Source organism: Pogoniulus pusillus, chromosome 5 (genome assembly GCF_015220805.1).
Source record: "Pogoniulus pusillus isolate bPogPus1 chromosome 5, bPogPus1.pri, whole genome shotgun sequence".
Classification (NCBI taxonomy): domain Eukaryota; kingdom Metazoa; phylum Chordata; class Aves; order Piciformes; family Lybiidae; genus Pogoniulus; species Pogoniulus pusillus.
Window position 1 is genome coordinate 11,096,701 of NC_087268.1, and position 23,901 is coordinate 11,120,601.

Genomic DNA, 23,901 nt, shown 5'->3' on the forward strand with positions numbered 1-23,901 from the left:
TGCAATAGAAACCTTCTGGATGAATCTGAATTATCATGTCACAAGCCAAGTTGATTCTGTAGCATGTTGCCTTAATTATTACTTGTTAAAGAGTTTCAGGACTGCTAGAAAGGTATTTTATCTGAAATGGATGGTGTTTGTTACATCCTTCAAAGCTTAAACCTAACACCCATGAACCTGAACATCAATTACCAAACAAAAATCAGAAGGAAAGGAACATGAGATCATATTTTACAGAGTTGAGAGTAAGTAAAATGACAAATATCTTCAGCAAGTAAGACTTTTGCTCCCTTGTAATCTTTGACTTTTTCATCCTGATGTATGGTATTGTTTACCAGCAGATATGTTAGAAAAGATTGCTTAAACTAAGTGCAGAAATTCGTCCAGTTGTGGTGGCTTAAAGAAACTCCCAGTGACTTGGTGACCTCTTTTGGCCTTTGCTTACTCTTAATCTAGAAACTGTCTGCCTTTCTTCACATGTTCCTGTTTAGACTTTTACATTGTGTTTCTGTTACAGAGAACTTTTTGGTGCTGTTGCTTCACTGTTTGGACCTTTGGGCAAAGTAGATCTTTCTACCCTATTTCTTCAGATTACCATTCTTGCGTTTGCCTAGCAGGAAGCTCTGTGTGTCCGTGCCAGTGTTAAATCCTTGGCTCCAGAGAGTCTTTACAGGATAACAATCTCTTCATGTTGGAGCCCATACCACAGTATCATGATGTCCATGTGACTTGAAGTGTGTTAGGATCTCCTTACGGGGAGGCATGCCATGCTGTACTCTGTCCAGGTTTTTTCCCCTCTTAAGAATCACAGCAGTTTTAAGTGGTGCTGAGGAAAACTGCTCAGCTGTATGTAGTTTTAAAAAGAGAAACAGTGCAAGAAAGGAGACTAAATTCAAGATGATTTTTAGTCCTGCCTGTACTCTAGCCGAAGCCAAGCAAGTTCTTTGCAATTGTAAAGGGATTTGAGCACGTGTTCATCCATTAATTTGTTACATATTTTTATAGCTGTACTATTTGCAGCAAGCCAAATATTGCAGTCCTGAAGCCATGTTCTCTCTTATTGTACAAAATAGTGTGGATAAAAGATCATTAAGCAGATCTAAATGCTCATCTATATGTGTGATTGTTATGCACGTAGTCACAGGTCTCTTTTTTCTCTTCCTTTCAGAGTGATACAGTCCAATGGCATAGCTGTGTGCTCTTTAGACAGATAAAATCAAAGCATGTGTATTCTGTTTCACATTCTGCTAGCTTTTTATTTTCCCATTTCCATTAGACAGTGATAACTAAAATTGATGTTTCAAAACAGAGAATTTAATTATATAAAAAATCCCATGTAATGCTTACATGCAGAAATGCTCTAGCAGAAGACAGCATTAGCTGATCAAAGTCATCAGCAATTGCTCTCTAATGATGATGACGATACAGAAATGAAACAAGCTTACCTTAGCTCAAGAGGCTGTTTGCTGCTGTATACCAGGCAGTGTCCTCCTGTTATTCACTTGAAAAGGCAAAATCCACTTGTATAAAGAAAAAAAAACCCTAGAAGAATGAGGGATCTGAGGAGTCCTGGTCTGAGCTGCTGATCCACTTGTTATTAGTGAATTGCAATAACCTTGCTGCAGTAGTAGCTCAGAATGACTTTCCTCTCCTCATGTGTTGTGTGGGCTGAGAATCTGCAAGAATAGACCTGAGACGGTGCTGCAAGAGAGAGACAGCGGGGGAACCTTGGCATGGAGTTGGACCAAACTCTAAATATAGCCCAACCCACTTTCAGTGCAGTTCTCTTCATACTCTGAAGGCAGATGACCTTGTCAGAAAACTGACCTACCAGCATGTCACTCTCTACAAAGAGAGGATCTAAGCGAGCAAGACTACAGCGTAAAAGGACAGAAAAGCAATCAGCCATCTGCTTGCAACAAATGAACGTAGGTATGAGCTCTGTTTTTATGGCAGTTGCGGCCGATCGATTCTTAATGTGCTTTATTTGGTCACTTAGACAAATGAGCCACATGGCTGCTCACAAAGGACCTGTGCAGATGAGAGATTGCATTGTAATTGCTAGCCTTAAATATGAGAGCGCTGACAGAGATGAAAAGCCTGTCGCTCTTCCTCTTCTCAGAAACCTTGATGCAGCAGAGCGTGTGGATTTCCCTAAAAGCTTTGATCCGTAGGAAATGATCCTTCCTTTCATATGCTGTCACAGTAAGACTTTCTGAAAAAATGAGTCAAATCCACCAGCATACATTCTGCTACCATGTAAACTGGAAATGCTAGGCTAGTTTGAAAGGGCAGCAGAACCTGCAGTATCAGAGACCAAACTGCAGACATGTTGTAGACAGAGGAAGAAGCAAGAAGCAGAGGGACATAACCCTTGGGCCTTTGATAGGGAACAGCTTTTCAGCAGATGTTTTATAATCCAGGGAATTCGCCGCTCTATGTGGCAACATGTCAGGGTATTTTGTTCTCAACCTGAGGGAGAGTTAAATTTGATATGAGTCAAACTGATACTCTGTCAAACAGGGACCTGATACTGCTATGTCATATGAAGACTTCTGAACAAAAAAAGCTGCAGGAATCTGAGCAATTCAAAATGTCTCCTCGCACATACTGTGTTAAGACATGTAGGAGAGTTGGGATAAAAGATTGTTTGCACTACTGTTCTTCAGTTGGGCTGTTCAGCCTGGAGAGGAGAAAGCTCTGAGGAGATTTTGTAGCAGCCTTCCAACAGCTGAAGGGAGCCTACAAGAAGGCTGGAGAGGGACTGTTTACAAGGGCTTGCGGTGACAGGACAAGGGGGGATCACGGAATTACAGAATGTTGGGGGGTTGGAAGGGACTTCATAAGATCATCTATCCAAGCCCCCTGCCAGAGCAGAATCACCTAGAGTCAATGACACAGGAATGCATCCAGGTGGGTTTTGAATATCTCCAGAGAGGAAGACTCCACAACCTCTTGGGGCAGACTGTTCCAGTATTCCATCACCCTCACAGTGAAAAACTTTTTTCTCATGTTTACATGAAACTTTCTATGCCTCAACCTATATCCATTGCCCCTTGTCCTGTCATTAGGTGTGGATTTAAGCTGGGAAAGGGGAGATTTATACTGGATATTAGAAAGAAATTCTTTACAGTGTAGGTGGTGAGACACTGGAACAGGTTGCCCAGGCTGTGGATACTCCCTCCCTGAAGGTGTTCAAGGCCAGGTTAGACAGGGCCTTGAGCCACCTGGTCTAGTGGAAGGTGTCCCTGCCCATGGCAGATGATCTTTAAAGTTTCTCCTGACCCAAACCATTCTGTGATCCTATGATATTTGTTGCTGATGACATATTTAAGTGTATGCTATGTGACATGCATGAGGACCATGATAACCTTATGTGTGAACCCGAGAGACATAAATGATAACAGTATTCAGTAAAACAGCAGTGTGCATCTAGGAACAATAATTTTGGCCATTAAGTTTTTATGAAGTGTGCTATTGATGTATTTTTTAAAATCAAAGCTTACTCTTCTTGATAAATTCCACTATGTAATTTTATCATGATCTATCATCTTGAAGTCAACAAGGCCAGGCAGACTCTGTGTGCTACTTCACAGCAAGAGCTAGAGCTGTGAGCCACAACTGCTGCCCAAAACAGTGAGAGAACAGTAGAAAGCAGGAATCTCCTGCAGTATTAAGGGAAATACTGAATCTGTTCCTGGGCAAAGTTTGCTCATAGTCAGTCTTAAGCTAGAGCCCACCCATTAAGTAGTTTTATGGATTTAATATATTCCCTTTTTCTCTTAATTTACCTGTTTCTTTCCTATTAACTGCAGTAAATGTTTGTTAGGAGTGAATGTTGTAGCAAATGCATGATGCTGATGCTTTGGAGACAAGACCTTAAAAAGGAACGAGTCTGACTCCAGACTGACAAATTTTGAGTGGCATATCAGCACTGCATAAGTAGTGAGATTCTAAATGTACATGATACCAACATCATTAGATGATTTAATCATGTTATCTTTGCTCCAGGGTGGTAATCCTGATGCAACCCAGACCAACTCAACCAGTTCCAACTCCACAGTGTCACTGCTGCTTCTGACCATCTTGCTAGGATATTGAAATCACCAAAGATTGTAGAATCATAGAATGCTCTGGGTTTGACTTTGAATATCTCCAGGGACAGGACCTCCACCACCTCTCTGGGCAACCTGTTCCTGTATTTCACTACCCTCATTGTAGAGAACTTCCTCTTAATGTTCAACCAAGATCTACCCTGCTGTAGTTTAAAATCATTACCCCTTGTCCTATCACTACATGCCCCTGTAAGCAGACCCTCCACAGCTTTCTTGTAGGTCCTCTTCAGATATTGAAATGCTGCTATTAGGCTTCCCAGAGCTTCCTCTTCTCCAGGCTGAAGCCTGTGTAAATAGGAGAGATGCTCCAGTCCTGTTATCATCTTGGTGGTTCTCTATAGCCCTTCAAGATCTCCTCATCCAGAGCGTGAAGGAGATAAGAATAGAGAATATATATAGCACAAGCTGGTACTCTTCACCCTCTCCAGCAAACGTCTGGAACAGTTTCTATTCAAAATAGATCCATAGTTTGTAGAAAAAGAAGGAGTCACAGTGCTCAGTAGGTCCTCAAGCACAGGAATCATGATACTTTGCCAGGTGCTGTGACATGTGCTGCCTGTTTATGAAGATTCTGCAGAAGGGATCATTTCTTGCTTATACAAATAAGGTACTGTCTGGCTTTGGGAAGGGAATGTTCATTTTTGAGGAGACTTTGACTAAGTGGTGCTATTCCTGTGTAAAGAGCTATAAAAGTTGCTTGAGAAACCCAAGTCATATGAACTTCCTGAAAGGATGGAAAGAGGCTTTAAGAGTGATTGTATGAGTTTTGCAAAATGGATAGAACAATGTTTTGTTTGACAGCTCTATATACTCAAACTTTCTTCAGGGTGACTTTTGCTTCTATTTCCAGACCACAACGTGGGAAATGTAGTAGGGAGCTATGTTTTAGTTTGTGCCTAGCTTTTTCTGGCCTTATAACTTGTATTTTATGATGTTGGATGGTTTTACTACACCTTCTTAGACAGTTTTTTCTTGTTGACTACCCAGCCTTCTTTGGCAGCATTTTACCTGAAATTATTTGGCTTTCTGGAGCCCAGGCTATTTCCTCTCTCAGATGTCTCTGCTGGGTTTGATAGCAGTTTCAATACAGGCTTGTAGGATTCACCCTCATATACTTGTGCGTTCTGATTTTCCTTTTCGTTAACCCCCAATTCCTGTGTAACTTTTAGTTGTTCAAAGATCTCAGGGTACATTTTATAAGGTAAACCATAGTGTCATGGTCAAACCAGCAATAGAACAAGGGGACACAGTCTCAGGTTGTGCCGGGGAAAGTATAGGTTGGAGGTTAGGAGGAAGTTCTTCACAGAGAGAGTGATTGGCATTGGAATGGGCTGCCCAGGGAGGTGGTGGAGGCACCGTCCCTGGAGGTGTTCAAGAAAAGCCTGGATGAGGCACTTAGTGCCATGGTCTAGTTGACTGGCTAGGGCTGGGTGCTAGGTTGGACTGGATGATCTTGGAGGTCTCTTCCAACCTGGTTGATTCTATGATTCTATGATTTTGGCTTTTCATATTTCTCTACTTTTCAGAGTGTGGTAAGGTGTCCTTATGTTACCATAAACTGATGTGCAGCATTGCTGGCATCTTTTTTGGTGGTTTATAACACAACTGTAGGGTGTGTAAAGGCCAGCATCTGACAAGAGGATAAGATCTTTGCACAAGATTGTTTTGTTTTGGTAATGCTCATCCAATAGATTTGTACAGTCAAAATCAATGCAATTTACAAACAAACATAAGTCTCCCACTTCCCCACCTCTTTGGAGATATACTTTAAAACTGAGTTTAAAGATTTAAGGACATTATGAGAAGTTTCAGCACAAAGGATAGTTTCGCAGAAGACAAATGAAAGAGTAATGAGGATATTGCACTGACTTGTGGATGTCACCTGAACCTCCACTCATGCTGTCATTGGTACTAGAGCAAACAGGAGAACTGACTTGAACTCTGCTGATGTGTCTTCAGGCTCTGGTTGCTCTTGTTTGGCAGGCCTGTCATGAAGAAATTAAGTTAGATGTCAGATAATAAAAGGGCTTGTCATATTCCTAACACATCAAATCTTTGTGTTTGCCCTTTGCATACTGTGAGTTTTAGAACTGTAGTGACTATATGAATATCCAGTTCTAACTTTTACCTTGGTCATGCCATTATTCCTTGTTTGAGATGGGAGAGCATGTCAAATTCACCTCTTGTCTTGCAGAAAAGAAGGTGTTTCTTCATTAGAAGGAGAATGGTCTGCTACATTTACATCTCATCATAGAATCATGGAATGTGTTGGGTTGTAAGGGACTTCTCTTAACTCGATCAGATTGCTCAGGGTGCCATCAAGTTTGACCTTGTATGTCTTCAAGGATGGGGCCTCTACCACCTCTCTGGGCAACATCCTCCAGTATTTCACTACCCTCGTTGTGAAGAGCTTCCTACTAATGTCCAGCCTAAATCTACCCTGTGCTAGTATAAAGCCATTGTCCCTCACCCTGTTGCTATGTGCTTTTTTAAACAGTCCCTTCTCAGTTTTCTCTAGGCACCTTCAGGCCTTAGAAGGTTGCTATAAGATATCCCTGGAGCCTTCTCTTCTCCAGAATTAACACCCCCAACTCCATAAACATGCCTTGTAGGAGAGGTGCTCCAGCCCTCTGCTCATCTGTGTGGCCTTCTTCTGAACCCACTTCACCAGGTCCATTTCTTTCTTGTGTTGAGGACTCCAGACCTAGACACAGGACTCCAAGTGAGGTCTTCACAGAGCACTTACTTACCAATAGCCTTGCACAGTTTTTGTCTTTTGGTTTGCTCCTAGTCAACAAGCTAAAATCTGTCCAAAAAGTTTAGAAGTACCCACTTTAGATATTAAAGTCTTAAAACTAAGGGAGGGTTATTCATTCTGCCCCTGTACTCTGCACTGGTTCGACCACACCTTGAGTACTGTGTCCTGTTCTGGCCCCCCTGTTTAGGAGGGACATTGAGATGCTTGAGCATGTCCAGAGAAGGGTGACGAGGCTGGGGAGAGGCCTTGAGCACAGCCCTACGAGGAGAGGCTGAGGGAGCTGGGATTGTTTAGCCTGGAGAAGAGGAGGCTCAGGGGAGACCTTATTGCTGTCTACAACTACCTGAAGGGTGGTTGTAGCCAGGGGGAGGTTGCTCTCTTCTCTCAGGTGGCCAGCACCAGAACGAGAGGACACAGCCTCAAGCTACACCAAGGGAGATTTAGGCTGGAGGTGAGGAGAAAGTTCTTCACTGAGAGAGTGATTGGACACTGGAATGGGCTGCCCGGGGAGGTGGTGGAGTCGCCGTCCCTGGAGCTGTTCAAGGCAGGATTGGATGTGGAACTTGGTGCCATGGTCTAGCCTTGAGCTCTGTGGTAAAGGGTTGGACTCGATGATCTGTGAGGTCTCTTCCAACCCTGATAATACTGTGATACTGTGATACTGTGATAATGTGAGAAATGAGACGTAGTTGTTAGAAATGTTCTGTGGGAGATGTCATATGACATCACAGAGAAAATTAATTTCATGTTATTCCTTTAAGACCCATTCTTTTTTCCTGAATCAGTGATGATTTTAATTTAAAATGTCATTTCATATAAGAAAAAGGAACCTAAACTGAATATCCTGTCACCAGATTTATCAGGCAAACAAGTTCTTTAGAATAGATGTTGTCTAATCAAATGTTCTTTGAACTGCCATGGGGAGGGGTTTGTAGTGCAAGCTATTGCCAATACTCAGAAACTCTTGCACAGGGAATTCCTATAGATTGTAAGAAAGTCTGGTTTGGCACAGTTTAGGCTGGATGCACTGGGGAGGAGCTTATGTCATCTGAATGTTACCTAATGGACCAAAATGGAGGGGCTTCTAATTTTTTGATAAGGCTGTGTCTGTTCTCCAGTGAGCAGTCCTGGCTCACTGGAGAGGTCCCTGAAGACTGGAAGCTGGCCTATGTGGTGCCTATCCACAAGAAGGGTCAGAAGGAGGACCCAAATTACAGACCTGTCAGCCTGACTTCAGTGCCATGCAAGATAATGGAGCAGATCATCCTGAGTGCAATCACAGGGCATCTACAGGATGGCCAGGGGATCAGACCTAGCCAGCATGGATTTAGGAGGGGCAAGTCCTGCCTGACCAACCTCATCTCTTCTTATGACCAGGTGACCCTCCTGGTAGACATGGGGAAGGCTGTGGATGTGTAGTCTACCTGGACTTCAGCAAGGTCTTTGACACTGTCTGCCATAGCAAAATCCTGGCCAAGCTGGCAGCTCATGGCTTGGACAGGGGCACTCCGTGCTGGGTTAAAAACTGGCTGGAGGGCCAAGTCCAGAGAGTAGTGGTGGGTAGTGCCACATGCAGTTGGCAGCCAGTCACTAGTGGTGTGCCCCAGGGATCAGTGCTGGTCCCAGTCCTGTTTGATATCTTCATTGATGATCTGGATGAGGGGATTGAGTCCAGCATCAGTAAGTCTCAAACTGCACCAGAGCAGGTTTAAACTGGAATTAGGAAGAAATTCTTCACAGAAAGAGTGACTGGCCATTGGAATGGGCTGCCCAGGGAGGTGGTGGAGTCACCATCCCTGGAGGTGTTTAAAAGGAGGCTGGATGAGGCACTTAGTGCCATGGTTTAGTTATTTAGAAGGGCTAGGTGATAGGTTGGACTTGATGATCCTAGAGGTCTCTTCCAACCTGGTTAATTCTGTGGTTCTGTGATTTGTACATCTCAGAAGTACACTTCAGAATACTTTTTTAAAGTACGTTGGCAGGTGGAGTCTGGAGTTCAAGGCATCCTCACAGATACGAAAACTTACTCTTGTGCTGGAGTTGGCCTGTCTGGCTAAAGAGTCCTTAGACCCATAGAGTGGTAAGGGCTGGAAATGACCTCTAGTCTAACCTCCCTGCTGACACTACTATGCCTAGATGAGGTACAGGAATGTTTCCAGACAGGGTTTGAAAGCCACCGGAGAAGGAGACGCCACAGCCTCTCTGGGCAGCCTGTTCCAGTGCTCCAGCACCCTCACAGGAAAGAAGTTTCTGCTGAAATTCAGGTGAAACCTCCTGTGTTCTAGTTTGTGCCTGTTGCCCTTTGTCCCCAGAACTGTCCCCCTTGGGGATCACCACTAGCCACGGGCCTCCAACTAGGCCCTGCACCACTGATCATATCCCTCTGTGCTCTGTCTTTCATCCAGTTCTCAATCCACCTCACTGTCCACTCAGCTAACCCACTCTTCCTGATCTTACCTATGACCATGCTGTGGGAGCCAGTGCCAAAAGCCTTGCCAAAGTCAAGGTAGACAACAACCACTGCTCTGCCCTCAAAACCCCAGCTGGTCACACCATCATACCAGGCTATCAGGTCAATCAAGCATGATATCCAGTTTGTGAATCCATGATGACTACTCCTTATAATCCTCTTAGTTCATAGACATAGGAAGGCAAAATGGTACTAGTTATAATTTACAAAGTTAATATTAATATTGATATTAATGTTTCTATTCATTTTAATGTCCAGACAAAAAATAATAAAATTATGGGGGAAAAAATTATTCACATTAAAATTTGCCAGAAAACTTATTTATGAGGTTCAAATGCACAGTTATGGGTATTCACACAGAGGGAAACAGGCAGTTTAGAACAATTAAGAAAAAACTAGCAAATAGAAACAATTTAAACTGGACAGAAAATCTTGTGGTCAATATTCCACTTGCCCTCTAGGGAGACTCGAGAGGCTCCTTTGGGCTGAAGCAGAAGGCACAATTGGTTTACAGAGCCAAGTCATAACTTCAATTACAAAGAGGCTTGTAGAATGTTTACTCACAGACCAGTAATTCTGCATTTCCAGGGCTGCATTATGGTTTTAGACAGTGCCCAAAGCACTTAGAGGGCGATACCCAAAAGCACTTGATCAGCAATATAGTGGCTGGGCAGACAATGTGCAGGCAGACACCATATCTTGCTAGAGGCTCATTCTCATCTACAGCATGGAGGCACTTAATGCCTTTCCCTGGTAAACTAAGGCACAGCAAAGACTCCAGGTGGACAAGCTTGAAGCATCATAGAATCATAGAATCAACCAGGTTGGAAGAGACCTCCAAGATCATCCAGTCCAACCTAGCACCCAGCCCTATCCAGTCAACTAGACCATGGCACTAAGTGCCTCATCCAGTCTTTTCTTGAAGACCCCCAGGGACGGTGCCTCCACCACCTCCCTGGGCAGCCCATTCCAATGCCAATCACTCTCTCTGTGAAGAACTTCCTCCTAACATCCAGCCTATACCTACCCTGGCACAACTTGAGACTGTGTCCCCTTGTTCTATTGCTGGTTGCCTGAGAGAAGAGGCCACCCCCCACCTGGCTACAATGTGCTTTCAGGTAGTTGTAGACAGTAATAAGATCACTCCTGAGCCTCCTCTTCTCCAGGCTAAACAGGCCCAGCTCCCTCAGCCTCTCCTCACAGGGTTTGTGTTCCAGGCCCCTCACCAGCTTTGTCGCCCTTCTCTGGACATGTTCCAGCACCTCAACATCTTTCTTGAATTGAGGGGCCCAGAACTGGACACAGGACTTGAAGCAAAGCTGCTCTGGAGCGTGGCAAGCAGAGCACAGTGAGGTGGAGCAGAGCACAGTGAGGCAGAACAGAGCACCATGAGACAAAAGCACAATAGCAGAGAGCAAAGCACATGGTCAGAGCAGAGAGCATGTTGTTTTACAGACTTGCCCATGTTTATTAATTGCCTGAATGTGATGGCTCATTTGGCCTCACAGCTTCACCTGTCAGAATGGGACTTTGCCAAAACTGGCCGTATGAGGTGAAACCAGGAGCTTGCTTTACCCTTATTTGGGAAAACACAGGCCAGGCATAAACAAGTGTATGTACCCTGATTACCACTGCAAAGGAGAACAAGTCTGGACAAGTCTTGGACCCTCAGACTGGGTGTCTCCAATCCTTTTGCCTTCTTTCCCCACGTTGTTCCTTCCCCTTTCAGTAGACATGCCTAGACAAGCCAGAACATGGATTAGGCCTATATTGGCCTTCCATAACAGTACCCAAAACTTGGACAGCCATGACTGACTGGTTTGACATAACGGAGCACCAGCACAAAGTGTATTTGCTACTGATATTATCTCAGCCCAGACAGGCAGGCAGACAAATTCATTACCTTTTAAGTGGCACCGTGCTTAGCCATGCTGTTATTCTTCATTGCATCAAAGTTTTACACTGAGCTGTAATCCTGTGTCTTTTGGTGCAATTAAATATTGGTTTTTCATTTCCTGTCACAATATATATGTTCTCTTACCAAGACTAAATCTTGATTTACTCTACTTTTTAAAATGATTTAGCTAATACTTAAGGAGGTATGGGGATGGTTTTGAGTTTTCTTTCTGTAATCTGTCATCCGGATTTCTGCATTATGCCACTGCAGGTGATACATGCCTGTGAGGAGCAGAATTATGTACCTTTCTGGGGGTGCCAGAAAACCCATTCTAATTTAGTCAGAGAAATTTTGACAAGAGGGTACTGACCTGTTGTAGCTTTTTTTTGATGTGATGGTTATGTGGTGATCTTCCTCAAGAGCAGATTACCTTTGTCACTAACATTTCATCTCGTTTACTAGCAATTTCTAAAGTATTGCCATGGCAAAGAACCAGCAGCTGCTCTGAAGAAGCGTATTAATGAAGTTTGAATACATATCCATTTCACGTGGCTGATCTGGAGGTCTCCAAAACAGCTTCGTAGCTGTTGCTTGGTCAGTTGGCCTTATCCGTGGGCTCCACAGTATCAAAGCTATTATTAGGCTTCCCAATAGAAAGATTCAAAGCTGTCCATTGCCTAGAGAGAGGCAATTTAGATCTAGAGGATTGTCCAGGTAAATCTGAAAGGGATCTTTCTTTCAGGATTAGCAGTGCAGATGACACACTGCTGAGTAATTTGGGATCCGTCCAGGAGGTGATTTGAGCTGCTGCTTGCCTGTTGCCATTGTGCACCACTGGCTTCTGTACCTGCTTCTCCCAGTGCTACACAGAACCTTTCTCTTTTGTGAAGTAGTGTAAAGCTTATAATGCTTCAAAAAGTTTTAAATTTTGGGTTTTAAAATTGTCTTTTATTTTTCATCTAGATCAGTGCCCCAGCCAGGCCTGTTTTATTTAAAAGACCTCATTTGTTTCTTTGGGTACTGGTGGGCAGCATGGCCAGATCCCACTTGAATGTCATGTTTCCTGCTGCCTTGAAGAGCGATGCCTGAGTGGTATGTTAAAATACTGTCATCACTGCTTTCAGCCAGTGATCAGCATCGCTGTAGTGGCAAGAAAAGACTTCTCAACTGAACAAGGACAAACAGGGACCTGGGACCTAATTCTGCTGACAGCTGTTATATTTTATAGAGAACTAGTTGACCTTGCAGAGTCTGTGCCTGATTGGACTTGAAAGGAGATGCTATGATATTAAATTAAAAGTAGTGCATTGCCATTAAGATTACTTCTCTGATTTACTGAAGTTTTAGGTCAGTTTTTAATTACAAAATTAGGAGTTTAATAAAGAAGTCTCAGGCTTCAATTTTATTCTTTCCCCTGACCTCCTCTCTCCCCTCTCCTCTGTTCCTCCCAAAGAAAAGGAACCTAAAATAGCAATTAAAAATAAACTTGACATGTGCCCAACACACTGGACATTTTACTTGACATCAAATATTTTTCAGTCTGCTGAATTTAAAGCTGGGAGCACTGAGAACTATTTCCCCCCCAGATTAATGAACACAGATCAGTACTGTTTAATCAACCAATAAATAGAAAGAGCCTGAAATGAATCCATCACAGAACACCCACATTGAATGAACCATGACCACCTACAAAGTAGTGACAAGCACATGCTTTCCTCTAACATGTCAGAAAACAGAGAGCATAACAAATATAAAACCTATTTCCACACTGTACAGGGCTTTTTGGTATAAATCAGAAAACATAGGCTTTGTTTAAAGTTTCATTTCAGATATGAGGCAATTGTAGACCAGTCACAGGAGGATGAAAAGTGGGGAGTGGGGAAGGCAATAATAAATTTTCTGCAAACTTTGTTTTTCATATAAGTAATTCTAATTTAGTAGTGATATATAGCCCTGGTGGGAGCACAAGAGGGAAAGCAGAGATTTCTGTTCAGACCCCTCTGGGTCTTCTGACCTTGAGTGTGTCTTTGACTGCAGACAGTGCCAGATATATCAAAGTTGAGGGAGTCTGCCTTGCGGACACATAAGACAGATTCCCTCCAAATTCCAGCATGGAAATTAGCTTAATGGTCAGAAATGAACTTGTGTCACTGGGACTCTTCTGGATATCAGATGGATGTTTGATCTCACTTAGCTTCTAGAGAAGAGAACCAACAGAGAAACAAAACCCTCAGAAAAATACCCCACACTAGTGGAAATTATTCCTTCTTTGGATATCTGTACAAATGAATATTTTTCCATTCTGAGCCTGCTTTTTAATGATGTATTTGTTATTCCCATCCTATGAAGAGTTGTGCCATACCTACTTCCTCTTAAAAAAAATGCCATTCCGTTCTCTTCATTCTCTCCTGCTGTGAGGAATTTCCCATAGCAGCCATCATTTCTGTGAGCTTCCTTTATCTTTATTTTAGCCATAACCTGGCTCAAACCAAAATGACAATTTCCAAAGAATTTTAAGCTTGTTTTCTGTACCTTTTCAATTGTTACTTTTTTTTTGGGGGGGAAGCATTTGGAGGTGTGCTGCCTGGAAGAGTTTCACTTTTTCAGTCAGCTTTAGTCTTTATACGAATTAATTCTTTATGGTTTGGTCACTATTAATTCCTTTATCAATCACTTCATTGAAGAAAAGTGGAATGTGAAGGTCAGAAGTCTCAGTAAGGGTGAATCAGCCTAGCAAACACAAATTTATATATATTCTTTATTTTGTACAAGCAAAATTACATTCCCCTTCAAAACATATGTCATTACCTTCTCTATCATGAAGGTCTTGTCTGCCTTTAAAAACCCTTTATGCTTTTAAAAGCATAAGTAGCCAAGCAAATGAGCATTCTTAGTGAGTGTATTAGATAATAAATGTGATTAAAGGGAACTTGTTAAATTACCTTAGTATCTGTGTGCTTGTTTATGTGCTTCCCCAGAGGTGTTCAAGAAACACATGGACGTGGCACTTTGAGACATGATTTAATGGCCATGGTGGCCTTAGATTGATGGTTGGACTTGATGATCTTAGAGTGCTTTTCCCAAGCAAACCAGTTCTGTGATTCTATGTGATTCTGTGCAGATGTGCATGTGTTAAAATAGGTGTGTATATGCATATATTTCGTTTACATATTGATGCACTTAAATGTGTACCTATCAGCATTAGATTTCAAAGGTTAGAAACCATTGCACTGATTGATTTTAAATACTGATCAATGTCATACATGGTAAAGTCTTATTCCCATATTTGTTAAGGATAAATTACTTTTTCCACTTCAGCACGCCTCAAAATAAAATCGAGTATAAATAGGTAATGACTGGGAAGCCTGCTACAGTGATGCCATGTTGCTGATGTAATACCACAGGGAAAAACCTGAAGAGCTGTGGAACTCACATTTATTTTTCTATCTTGAGAGCATTACGTGACTGTTCAGGCATCTTTGATGACCTTGTGGTCCGTACGTTGCAGGAAAACAGATGCGAAGGGTTGCTATGCTGAACGCCACCCTTCAGCAGTGTATTCGGTCAGCGCCTGCCTGCCTGCCTGCTCATTTGCACTGCAAAGAGATGAAAGTCAACATCAGATTAATCAATTAGGTTCTGCATTTGTACCAACTTAATAATAAGGAAGCATTTGTGCTCTCTCCTCCTCTGGTCAAGAGGAGTCTCCTAGATAGCTTATCATAGAATGGTTTGGGTTGGAAGGGATCGTCTAGTTCCAATCCCCCTGCCATGGGCAGGGACACCTTCCACTAGGCCAGGTTGCTCAAAGCCCTGTCCAATCTGGCCTTGAACACCTTCAGGGAGGGGGCATCCAGAACTTCCCTGGGCAACCAGTTCCAGTGTCTCACCACCCACACTGTAAATAATTTCTTCCTAATATCAAGTCTAAATCTCCCCTCTTTCAGTTTAAAGCCATTCCCTCCTCGTTCTGTCACTAAAAAAACTTGTAAAAAGTCCTTCTTGAAGTTTCTTGTAGGCCCTCTGCAGGTACTGGAAGGCAGCTACAAGGTGTCCCCAGAGCCTTCTCTTGTCCGGTTTGAACAGACCCAATTCTCCAAGCCTGGACCCCCTCCAACAGTTCAATGTCTTTCTTGTACTAGAGGTCTCAGGACTGAACACATGATTCCAGGTGGGGTCTCACCTGAGCAGGGTATACAGCACCTCTCTGATACAGATGTGTTTGGGGTCTGTGAGATGGGTGCTTCTGCATTTATTTGCATCAAGTTATGATTTATTTTGTGAATAACCCCACTGACATCAAAGTAACTATTTGCAGCAGAAGGTACGCTCTTTAACGTGAGCATGGTTGGCAGAGTTTGGCCCATGGTGCTTCGATGCCTACAACAAAATGCTCCTGTCATCATGGGAGCCGACATGGTGTCATGAGCAATCACAGCTTGAAACTACCTGCTGTCTCAACTGGGACATGAGTGTCTCTTTCTGGATCAGATATAAAGTTTTCCTGTTGTATGAAATAAAAATTCTCAGATACTGCAGAAAGATGCTCAGATAGGAACTATTTTCACAGATGGTTGTTGACTCTGGGGCTGGAAGCTGGTTTTATCTTCTCTCACTTCTTGCATCACAAAGTGCAGTGCAAACCCCAGATGGGCAGTGAGCAGGTGGTACATTGTTAGGCTATTTCAGATCATGGAAACCATTTGTCAGGTTTTAGATTTCTATTGCTAGCAGCGTGTCTTGTAGTTATGAGAAAGAGAAGAGGTTATTTAAAACTTGCATGACTCCTGCTTGCCTTTCAGAGCATGCCAAATGGAATTTAAGGAATGCCTAAAGATCATAGGCAGCTTCCCCTGAACCTTATTTTGTGCAATTGCCATTTATTTCCAACATGAAATAATATGCTGAGAAAGACCTGGCTCAGCAACTCAGTTCAGTGAGACATGCACAGATACACTCTGGAATGGGTGTTTGGGGTCTAAGCTTGATGAGCAAGAGGGACAGGGGCAATTAGTTCTGATCTCTTCATGCTTAGTTTATATCATTGATCCACAGCCTGCTTGGATGTAGTATGTGTCATGGGAGTGTGGAGCTGGTCAAACACAGAGGCTGTTCTGCCAAAATGTAGCACAAGTCATTTGCCTTAGGAAGAGGGATATGGGGAGAAACAAATTCATCATAATGCATAGAGGTAACACTGAATTACAACTTTCAGGACTATGGTGGATGATGTCATTCATCCACTTCTTCTAATGAAGTGTCATATCTGAAACTCCAAAATGTGTTAAGGACATAAAGTGGTCATAACTTTCCACCTCCAACCAATATCTGATGAACACTCTTGGGACAGTAGCAGTGATGTTCTAGTGAAAGTGGCAGTCCTACTGGGGATGGCTGCTCAGTCTTCTTGTTCATGGTCCACATCAGAAGAATCATAGAGTTTTTTTGGTTGGAAAACACCTATAAGATCATTGAGTCCAACCATCAACAAGATGGGTTGCAGTGCCCCATGAGCAGAGGGTCCAGTCCAAGCGCAAAGCATTAGGAGCCAAGCTGTGGGAGTAGAAGGTTGGTGCCCTGCCTGTCCCCCCACTGCAGAGAGGGCAGGCGAGACAGAGATGCTCCTCTCACAGCTAGGAGAGGAGAACACCTCTTCCCACTGTGCTCTGCAGGGAAGGGTGAGGGGAGAAGAGTCAGCCAGATTCAATTTGTCCCTCAGAAAGATGGCAAATTGCCCTCCAAGAGGGCAGCTCCTGGAGATCAGTGACATGTATTTCCTGGTGTGCAAGTTAGCCTGAGATTTGGACCTGCTGCCTCCCTTGCTCATACCTCTTTGAAAAGAGATCCCAGAATGGCCACCCACCTACTGTCCCCTGAGGCTGACTCAGCACCAGCTTAATGCTGCAGCTAGCCTGTGGTAAAGGGCTGCCAGGAGTGGCATCACTGCTCCTCCTCTGGTGCCAGCCACTCACCCTACGTGGGATCCAGCACTCATGTGGCCACAGTCCATTATTCAGCTGTTGATTTGATGGCTGTGCCTGTGAAGAGAAGGAGGCAAATAGGCTAGCTGAGCCTGTGTTGTTCATGGCTTAGCTTAATTCCAAGGAGATTTTGAAAAGATTAAATACTGCTACCTGTGATGCTGTAGCTGGCACCCAATGTGTAGCATGCTAGAAGGACTCAGAACTATATTGCCTGAACTAGAACTTTTCTTTGAACACGTTTCAAACCCCAGTATTATAAAATGATTATTTTTTTTTACAGCTGTACTTACTGCCAATCTCAAGATTGTATTATTGTGACAAACGTTCAGCTGAAGATTTTAACCCTAGTCTTGAATGAAAAGATAGGAGGTGAATTTCAAAATAAGTGAGAAAAACTCTGCTTTTTTTTTTCTCATTAGATCCTTCAGATGATGAAGCCACTGAGAAAGCAGGTAATAACAGGGCAGCAACACAAGAAGATGCTGATTCCAAACCTGCTGTGACAAAGAAAAGGAAGAAGGTTAGTACATTTAGCAACTGTGTGGACACAGAGATCATAATGAATAGGGAAACATCATCTCCTTCAGTAAAGGGGTAGTTCCCTTCACTCTTTGTCTGACCTGTTTATGTCATAAGATTAATTACATAATTTTGCCTTATTTGAAAGTGATCAGATTCCAGTAGATTTCAATAATATCTTCTCTCTTGCTTTGTGTGACTGCCTGGATGGTGCTACCAACTGTCCTCCCTTACAACCTTTTTTCTTTTTCTTGCTCATACAAGGTCTTGAAAGCTGTACTTAAATGTTGTGCAGCATCTCCACCTAAGTATTTCTCCAGTGCAATGTCCAAGTGAATAAGAATTTAGTTCCACTTGGACCGATGTTTTCGTTGCCTTTCACTATTAAAAGCTGTCTTTAAAATCAGTAGGAACTGTGCTGTTCAGCATTACATGGAGTATGGCAAGGAAACGGCAGTAAGGTCTTTGACAGACAGCATCACCCCAGCTTGAGCTTAAAAAAATCATCTAGAGGTCAGCTCATTTTAAGAAGAATCTCATCTGAAAGTAAATTTCTTCTGCCTTCGTGATACCATCCCAGAGAATTCACTGAATGGATGTCAGCGAGCTAAAATGGCATTGAAATCTATCTCTTCTTGGCATTAAGGATATGAATTTTGACCTCAAGGCCAACAGTAAATTCATTGTGTGATCCCTAGGCAGTTGCCCAAGTGAAAAGCATTTGCAGGGATGTTCTTTTTTTTGTAACAGAGAAGTGCAAACAACGCAGTAGCATTTACTATGCTTTTGTGTGCCTTTCCAAGGAGAACAAAGGTGACATGAGACAGATAGTTGAGCTGGTTCCATGTTTTGTTTTGGGGAGAGAGAAGCGAGCAGTACAAGAGAAAGCTATATTGCTTTGTATGTGGTCTACTGTGGGGTCAGATGCTGAGGACTTTTGAGGGTCATCTAGTACAACTCCTAGTCATATCCTTGTGTTCCCTGTGTCTTTTAGAGTACAACTGTGAATAAGAACAGATGGCTGCAGAAGGACTGTTTACAAAGGCCTGCAGTGATAGGATCACTGAAGATCAGAAAGGGACAAATTGTTTACTTTTTGGCTTTTTATCCCTGTCAGCAAACCAATGAATGATATAGACTTCATCATTATTTTTTTTTACAACCAATGATCTAACTTCTCTCATTAAAATATTCCAATTGGCCTCAAACTAGCACAAGGAGATTTAGATTAGATGCTAGAAACAAGTTCTGCACCATGAGGGTGGTGGAACACTGCAACAAGTTGCCAAGGGAAGTAGTCAAGGTCCCACCCCTGGAGATATTGAAGGTCAGGCTCAACAAGGCTCTGAGAACCTGATCTAATGGAGGATGTCCTTGCTAATTGCAGGGGGGTTGGACTAGATGATCTTTGGAGGTTCCTTCCAACCTAAACCATTCTGTGATTCTATGATTCCAACTCAGTCTGGGTGTGACATGGGTTAGAAGCTACTTTTAATCACCATTATCTTTATCTACGTGTTTAGAACTCAGTTAAGACTGTTTGGAGGAGTTGGTTTGCTCTTTCTGTGAGAACAGTAGAAAGAATAACCAAATGCAGTTACCCTGCCAGTTACCCTGCAGTTATCCCTGACTGGGACTGCTCAGCTGCAACAGAATACCTGCTGTGGCTCCTCCTGTCATAGAAAGAATATCAACCTGTGTTTTGGAATCAAGTCATTTGATGTTTAACCATGAAACTCAAGAAGGCAGTACTTTAGAATCATAGAATCAAAGAATGGTAGGGGTTGGAAGTGACCTCTGGAGACCATTAAGTCCAACACCCCTGCCAAAGCAGGATCACCTAAGGCAGGCCACGGAAGAAACATGTCCAGTTGGGTTTTGAAAGTCTCCAGAGAAGGAGACCCCCCCCTCTCTGAGCAGCTTCCTCCAGCACCCTCAGGGCCCAGAATTTTTTTCCTCATGTTGAGGTGAAACTCCCTGTATTCCATTTTGTCTCTGTGGCCTTTCATCCTATCACTGGGCACCACTGAAAAGAGATTGACCCCTTCTTCCTGAGACCCACTCTTAAGGTATTTGTAAACACTGATAAGATCACCTGTCAGGCTAAACAGCCTTCCCTCATCAGAAGAATGTTCCAGTCACTTCATCGTCCTCATAGCCCTCCAGTGGACACTAGTATATTCTTATATCACAGTGTCACCAAGGTTGGGAGAGACCTCATAGATCATCAAGTCCAACCCTTTACCACAGAGCTCAAGGCTAGACCATGGCACCAAGTGCCACGTCCAATCCTGCCTTGAACAGCTCCAGGGACGGCGACTCCACCACCTCCCCGGGCAGCCCATTCCAGTGTCCAATGACTCTCTCAGTGAAGAACTTTCTCCTCACCTCCAGCCTAAATCTCCCCTGGTGCAGCCTGAGGCTGTGTCCTCTCGTTCTGGTGCTGGCCACCTGAGAGAAGAGAGCAACCTCCCCCTGGCCACAACCACCCCTCAGGTAGTTGTAGACAGCAATAAGGTCTCCCCTGAGCCTCCCCTTCCCCAGGCTAACCAATCTCAGCTCCCTCAGCCTCTCCTCGTAGGGCTGTGCTCAAGGCCTCTCCCCAGCCTCGTTGCTCTTCTCTGGACACGCTCAAGCATCTCAATGTCTCTCCTAAACTGGGGGCCCCAGAACTGAACAACTGAACACAGTACTCAAGGTGTGGTCTAACCAGTGCAGAGTACAGGGGCAGAATGACCTCCCTGCTCCTGCTGACCACACCATTCCTGATGCAGGCCAGGATGCCACTGGCTCTCTTGGCCACCTGGGCACACTGCTGGCTCATGTTCAGGCAGGTATCAATCAGCACCCCCAGATCCCTTTCAGTTTGGCTGCTCTTCAGCCACTCCGACCCCAGCTTAAAGACATGGGAGCTTAAAGACATGGACATGTTATTGCATGTTCCTTAGAGCAAAACATTTGCAAAATCAGATGTATTTATGGAAAGCTAGTAGCTCTGTAGTTCTGAAACACATAACCCATTTTACTCATCTCTGCCTTATTCACAGGCTGGAAGTATTCTGCAGTGGACTTGGCACCTTAAAGCCAGTCAGCAGACAACCAAATAAAGTTAAGAACATTTATGTTTCTAGTCTACTGGATGTCCTCAGGCTTCCTATAAAATGAAGAATTTGTCTCCCATCTGAATGGCACATTGCTGTGTTTACTTTGTCACAAACTCCAGAAGTCAAGAGTATATGGCTGACCTAAAATGTAAACTTTCACACACAGGCAAGAATGTTTTCTTTCTACGTTTGAATTTCCAGTAACTTGGCAACATGTGAAGAAAAAAAATATTCTTAGAAATATAATACAGGAAATATTTTATGTACTGTCTATGATTAACAAACAAGGAATTTATGACATTTTTTGGTTCATAAATCAATGGTCTCGGCACAGATTTCCTGTTTTCTTCATGTTAAAAACTTCCATGTAAAAATAGCTTAAAAACACAGAGCACAAGGGAGCCATGTAGAAAACCAGTAGATGGTCTGCTCTATGTCTTGCATAAGAAAAACGTGCAAGTGACTTTTTCTTAAGGGTGGCAGGCAAAGAACTATTGCATGAGTAGGTAGGCAACATTTGGATAAGGGTCAGAAGTTCAGTCTAGATCAGATGCCTAAATATTTCATAGAATCATAGAATCAACCAGGTTGGAAGAGACCTCCAAGATCATCCAGTCCAACCTAGCACCCAGCCCTATCCAGTCAACTAGACCATGGCACGAAGTGCCTCAGCCAGGCTTTTCTTGAAGACCCCCAGGGACGGTGCCTCCACCACCTCCCTGGGCAGCCCATTCCAATGCCAATCACTCTCTCTGGGAAGAACTTCCTCCTAACATCCAGCCTATACCTACCCTGGCACAACTTGAGACTGTGTCCCCTTGTTCTATTGCTGGTTGCCTGGGAGAAGAGGCCACCCCCCACCTGGCTACAATGCCCCTTCAGGTAGTTGCAGACAGTAATAAGATCACCCCTGAGCCTCCTCCAGGCTAAACAGGCCCAGCTCCCTCAACCTCTCCTCAGACTGCAGCTCATCACAGATACGTAATTTCTACAGCCCTTCACCCCCTTTCTTGTTCCACTATTTTTAACATCTGAATAGAATGGAATTCTTATTGCTGGGCTAATAGTATACTATGTCTACATGTATGTATAATTTTAAAAGAGATAATTTTGAGTCTTGTCATGCTTCTCAGAGGAAGCAAAACTTCAAATACAAGCCTGCTGTGTACTTCTGTTGATGTTGAAAAAGAGGATTACATACTACCTTCAAAAAAGAAGCCACAGCATTTGGTGCTGCTCTTAAACATCTGAATGAAGGGTTAGCAGTGAGAAAAACTTTGTTTCTCCTGGAGACAGTATTTCATCTCTGGGGCACAGGTTGTTATTTTTTTCTTGCACAAGACAATGAGTTTTGCAGATTTGTGTACTTTGCAGATTTATGTAAAACAGTTCACAATGTGTATGAAGGGAGAAAAGGGCCCAAAGTGAATGAGTGGTAGTTTTAGATAGCCATGGGATAGGGAACCTATTTTCTAGGAGAAAGCCATCACACCCTACTGGAGGAAAGAGATTTGGATTGGCCCTTTTCTGACTTTTTTCACTTGATAGTATCCCTTGAATAAATCAGTACAAAGACATGTTCTCACCTGAATCAGAGTTAAGATACAGACTTCCAAAAAGGAAACAAACCAAAATGAACCCAAAGAGCTTATATTAACCCTGGAACAATTTTGTTAGTTGAAGTGAGTTTCTACTTGCAATTGTTGCCTTGATTTCTACTGAAGGTAATACCTGGTTTTACCTGAGAAAATCACAGGGACAGATCTCTGTAGCTGAGACAAGCTATGGTCCATTTCACAGCTTCTCATGGGTGAGTATTGATCCAGGCTGTGTTATAGCCATAGAATCACAGAATGGCTTGAGTTAGAAGGGACCTTAAAGATCATTTCATTCCAACACCCCTACCATGGGCCAGGACACCTCCCACTAGGCTAGGCTGCACAAAGCCTTATCCAGACTGGTCTTAAGCACTTCCAGGGATGAGGTGTGCACAACTTCTTTGTTCAACCTGTTTAGCCCTATTTGTGGAGTGCTTTGCTGGCTGCAGCCAGTTGCCAGCCAAATCTTCTCTGGTAGTTCCTAAGTATCATCTAAAACCTCATCCGGATTCAGGACCACTTCTGTACTTCACTGCTACTGTTGCAAGTGCAACAGCTGTGGTTGCACCATGGCACAGAAAGCAGAAGCAAGCAATAGGTCATTTATTTGTGTGCTGAGCATGGGGTATTCTGGGTTTTACAGCTAGGTTAGCCACGAGAGTGGGGAGAAAGAGGAAACTGTAGCTGTAAGATGAACAATTAAACACCACAGAATTCTTCTGAAAAGTATATGAGAGTGGGCATGGAAAAGCACAAATGTGCTGGACAATCATAAAGTACCTACCAGTTGTCATAAAGTGTCCTCCTGCTACGGAGAGGTAGTGCAAGGAGAGCTCAGAGAAGAAGCTTCCGTTAGCTTTCCTGTAGCACTGTTGGCCCTGTTGAAGCTGCTTTCACAAGAGAACAAAGGAGCAGCTTCTCTGGCTTTTGGCTGGGCTTCCTTTCCTGCTGATACTCTTCTTCCAGGCTTTCCCCAGGGAGCAGTGCTGGATTTGCTGTTCCTGAGCTTTTAATGCTCCATGTGATGAGACTTCTCTGTGGTTTCTCACAGGAGCAGATTTTTCCAGCCAAATACATCCTAGTATCAAGGAGCTTTTTCCTGCAGCTTTGCCTATTTTCCCGTTGCTGTCCATCAAGTCACTTATTAAGCGTTAAAGCAAATCTATGTAGATTAAGTTACATTTCCATGAAGTGGGAGTCCCTAAGGCAAGAGAAAAGAGAATTGCTGTGCTCAGAACAAGGAAAGCCTGTGCCTCGCTTCCTGTTTTGGACAATTTTAGGTGGCTAAGGACAAGTTCTAACCCTAGCTTATGTGAACGGTGACTCTGGTACAAAGACACCAATTCAGTCTGCTCACCCAGGCACAGAAGAGCAGCGCATGTTAAACTTTAGTCTGAAGTGTACCATATGTTTTTCTTAGGTGTATTTGACTATGCCTGCAATGAGGAGATGAAGC

At 43.4% G+C, this 23,901-nt stretch overlaps 2 protein-coding genes across 4 annotated transcripts in view; one reads left to right on the plus strand and one right to left on the minus strand.

Moving 5' to 3' along the window:
- The window catches only part of FILIP1L (filamin A interacting protein 1 like), a 243,585-nt gene extending 241,906 nt beyond the window's left edge, over window positions 1-1,679 (minus strand). Inside the window, exon 1 of one of the 2 annotated variants that reach the window (XM_064143194.1) lies at window positions 1,446-1,679. The gene's annotated coding sequence lies outside the window, so the exon portion shown is untranslated. The remainder of the gene's footprint in view (window positions 1-1,445) is intronic. The other variant, XM_064143197.1, reaches the window with a different exon arrangement.
- Window positions 1,680-1,702: 23 nt separating this feature from the next.
- CMSS1 (cms1 ribosomal small subunit homolog) overlaps window positions 1,703-23,901 on the plus strand; it is a 41,238-nt gene continuing 19,039 nt past the window's right edge. Inside the window, exons 1-2 of one of the 2 annotated variants that reach the window (XM_064143204.1) lie at window positions 1,703-1,932; window positions 17,644-17,744. In XM_064143204.1, the coding sequence (XP_063999274.1) occupies window positions 1,836-1,932; window positions 17,644-17,744 (198 nt within the window). In that variant the 5' untranslated portion in view covers window positions 1,703-1,835. The remainder of the gene's footprint in view (window positions 1,933-17,643; window positions 17,745-23,901) is intronic. The other variant, XM_064143202.1, reaches the window with a different exon arrangement.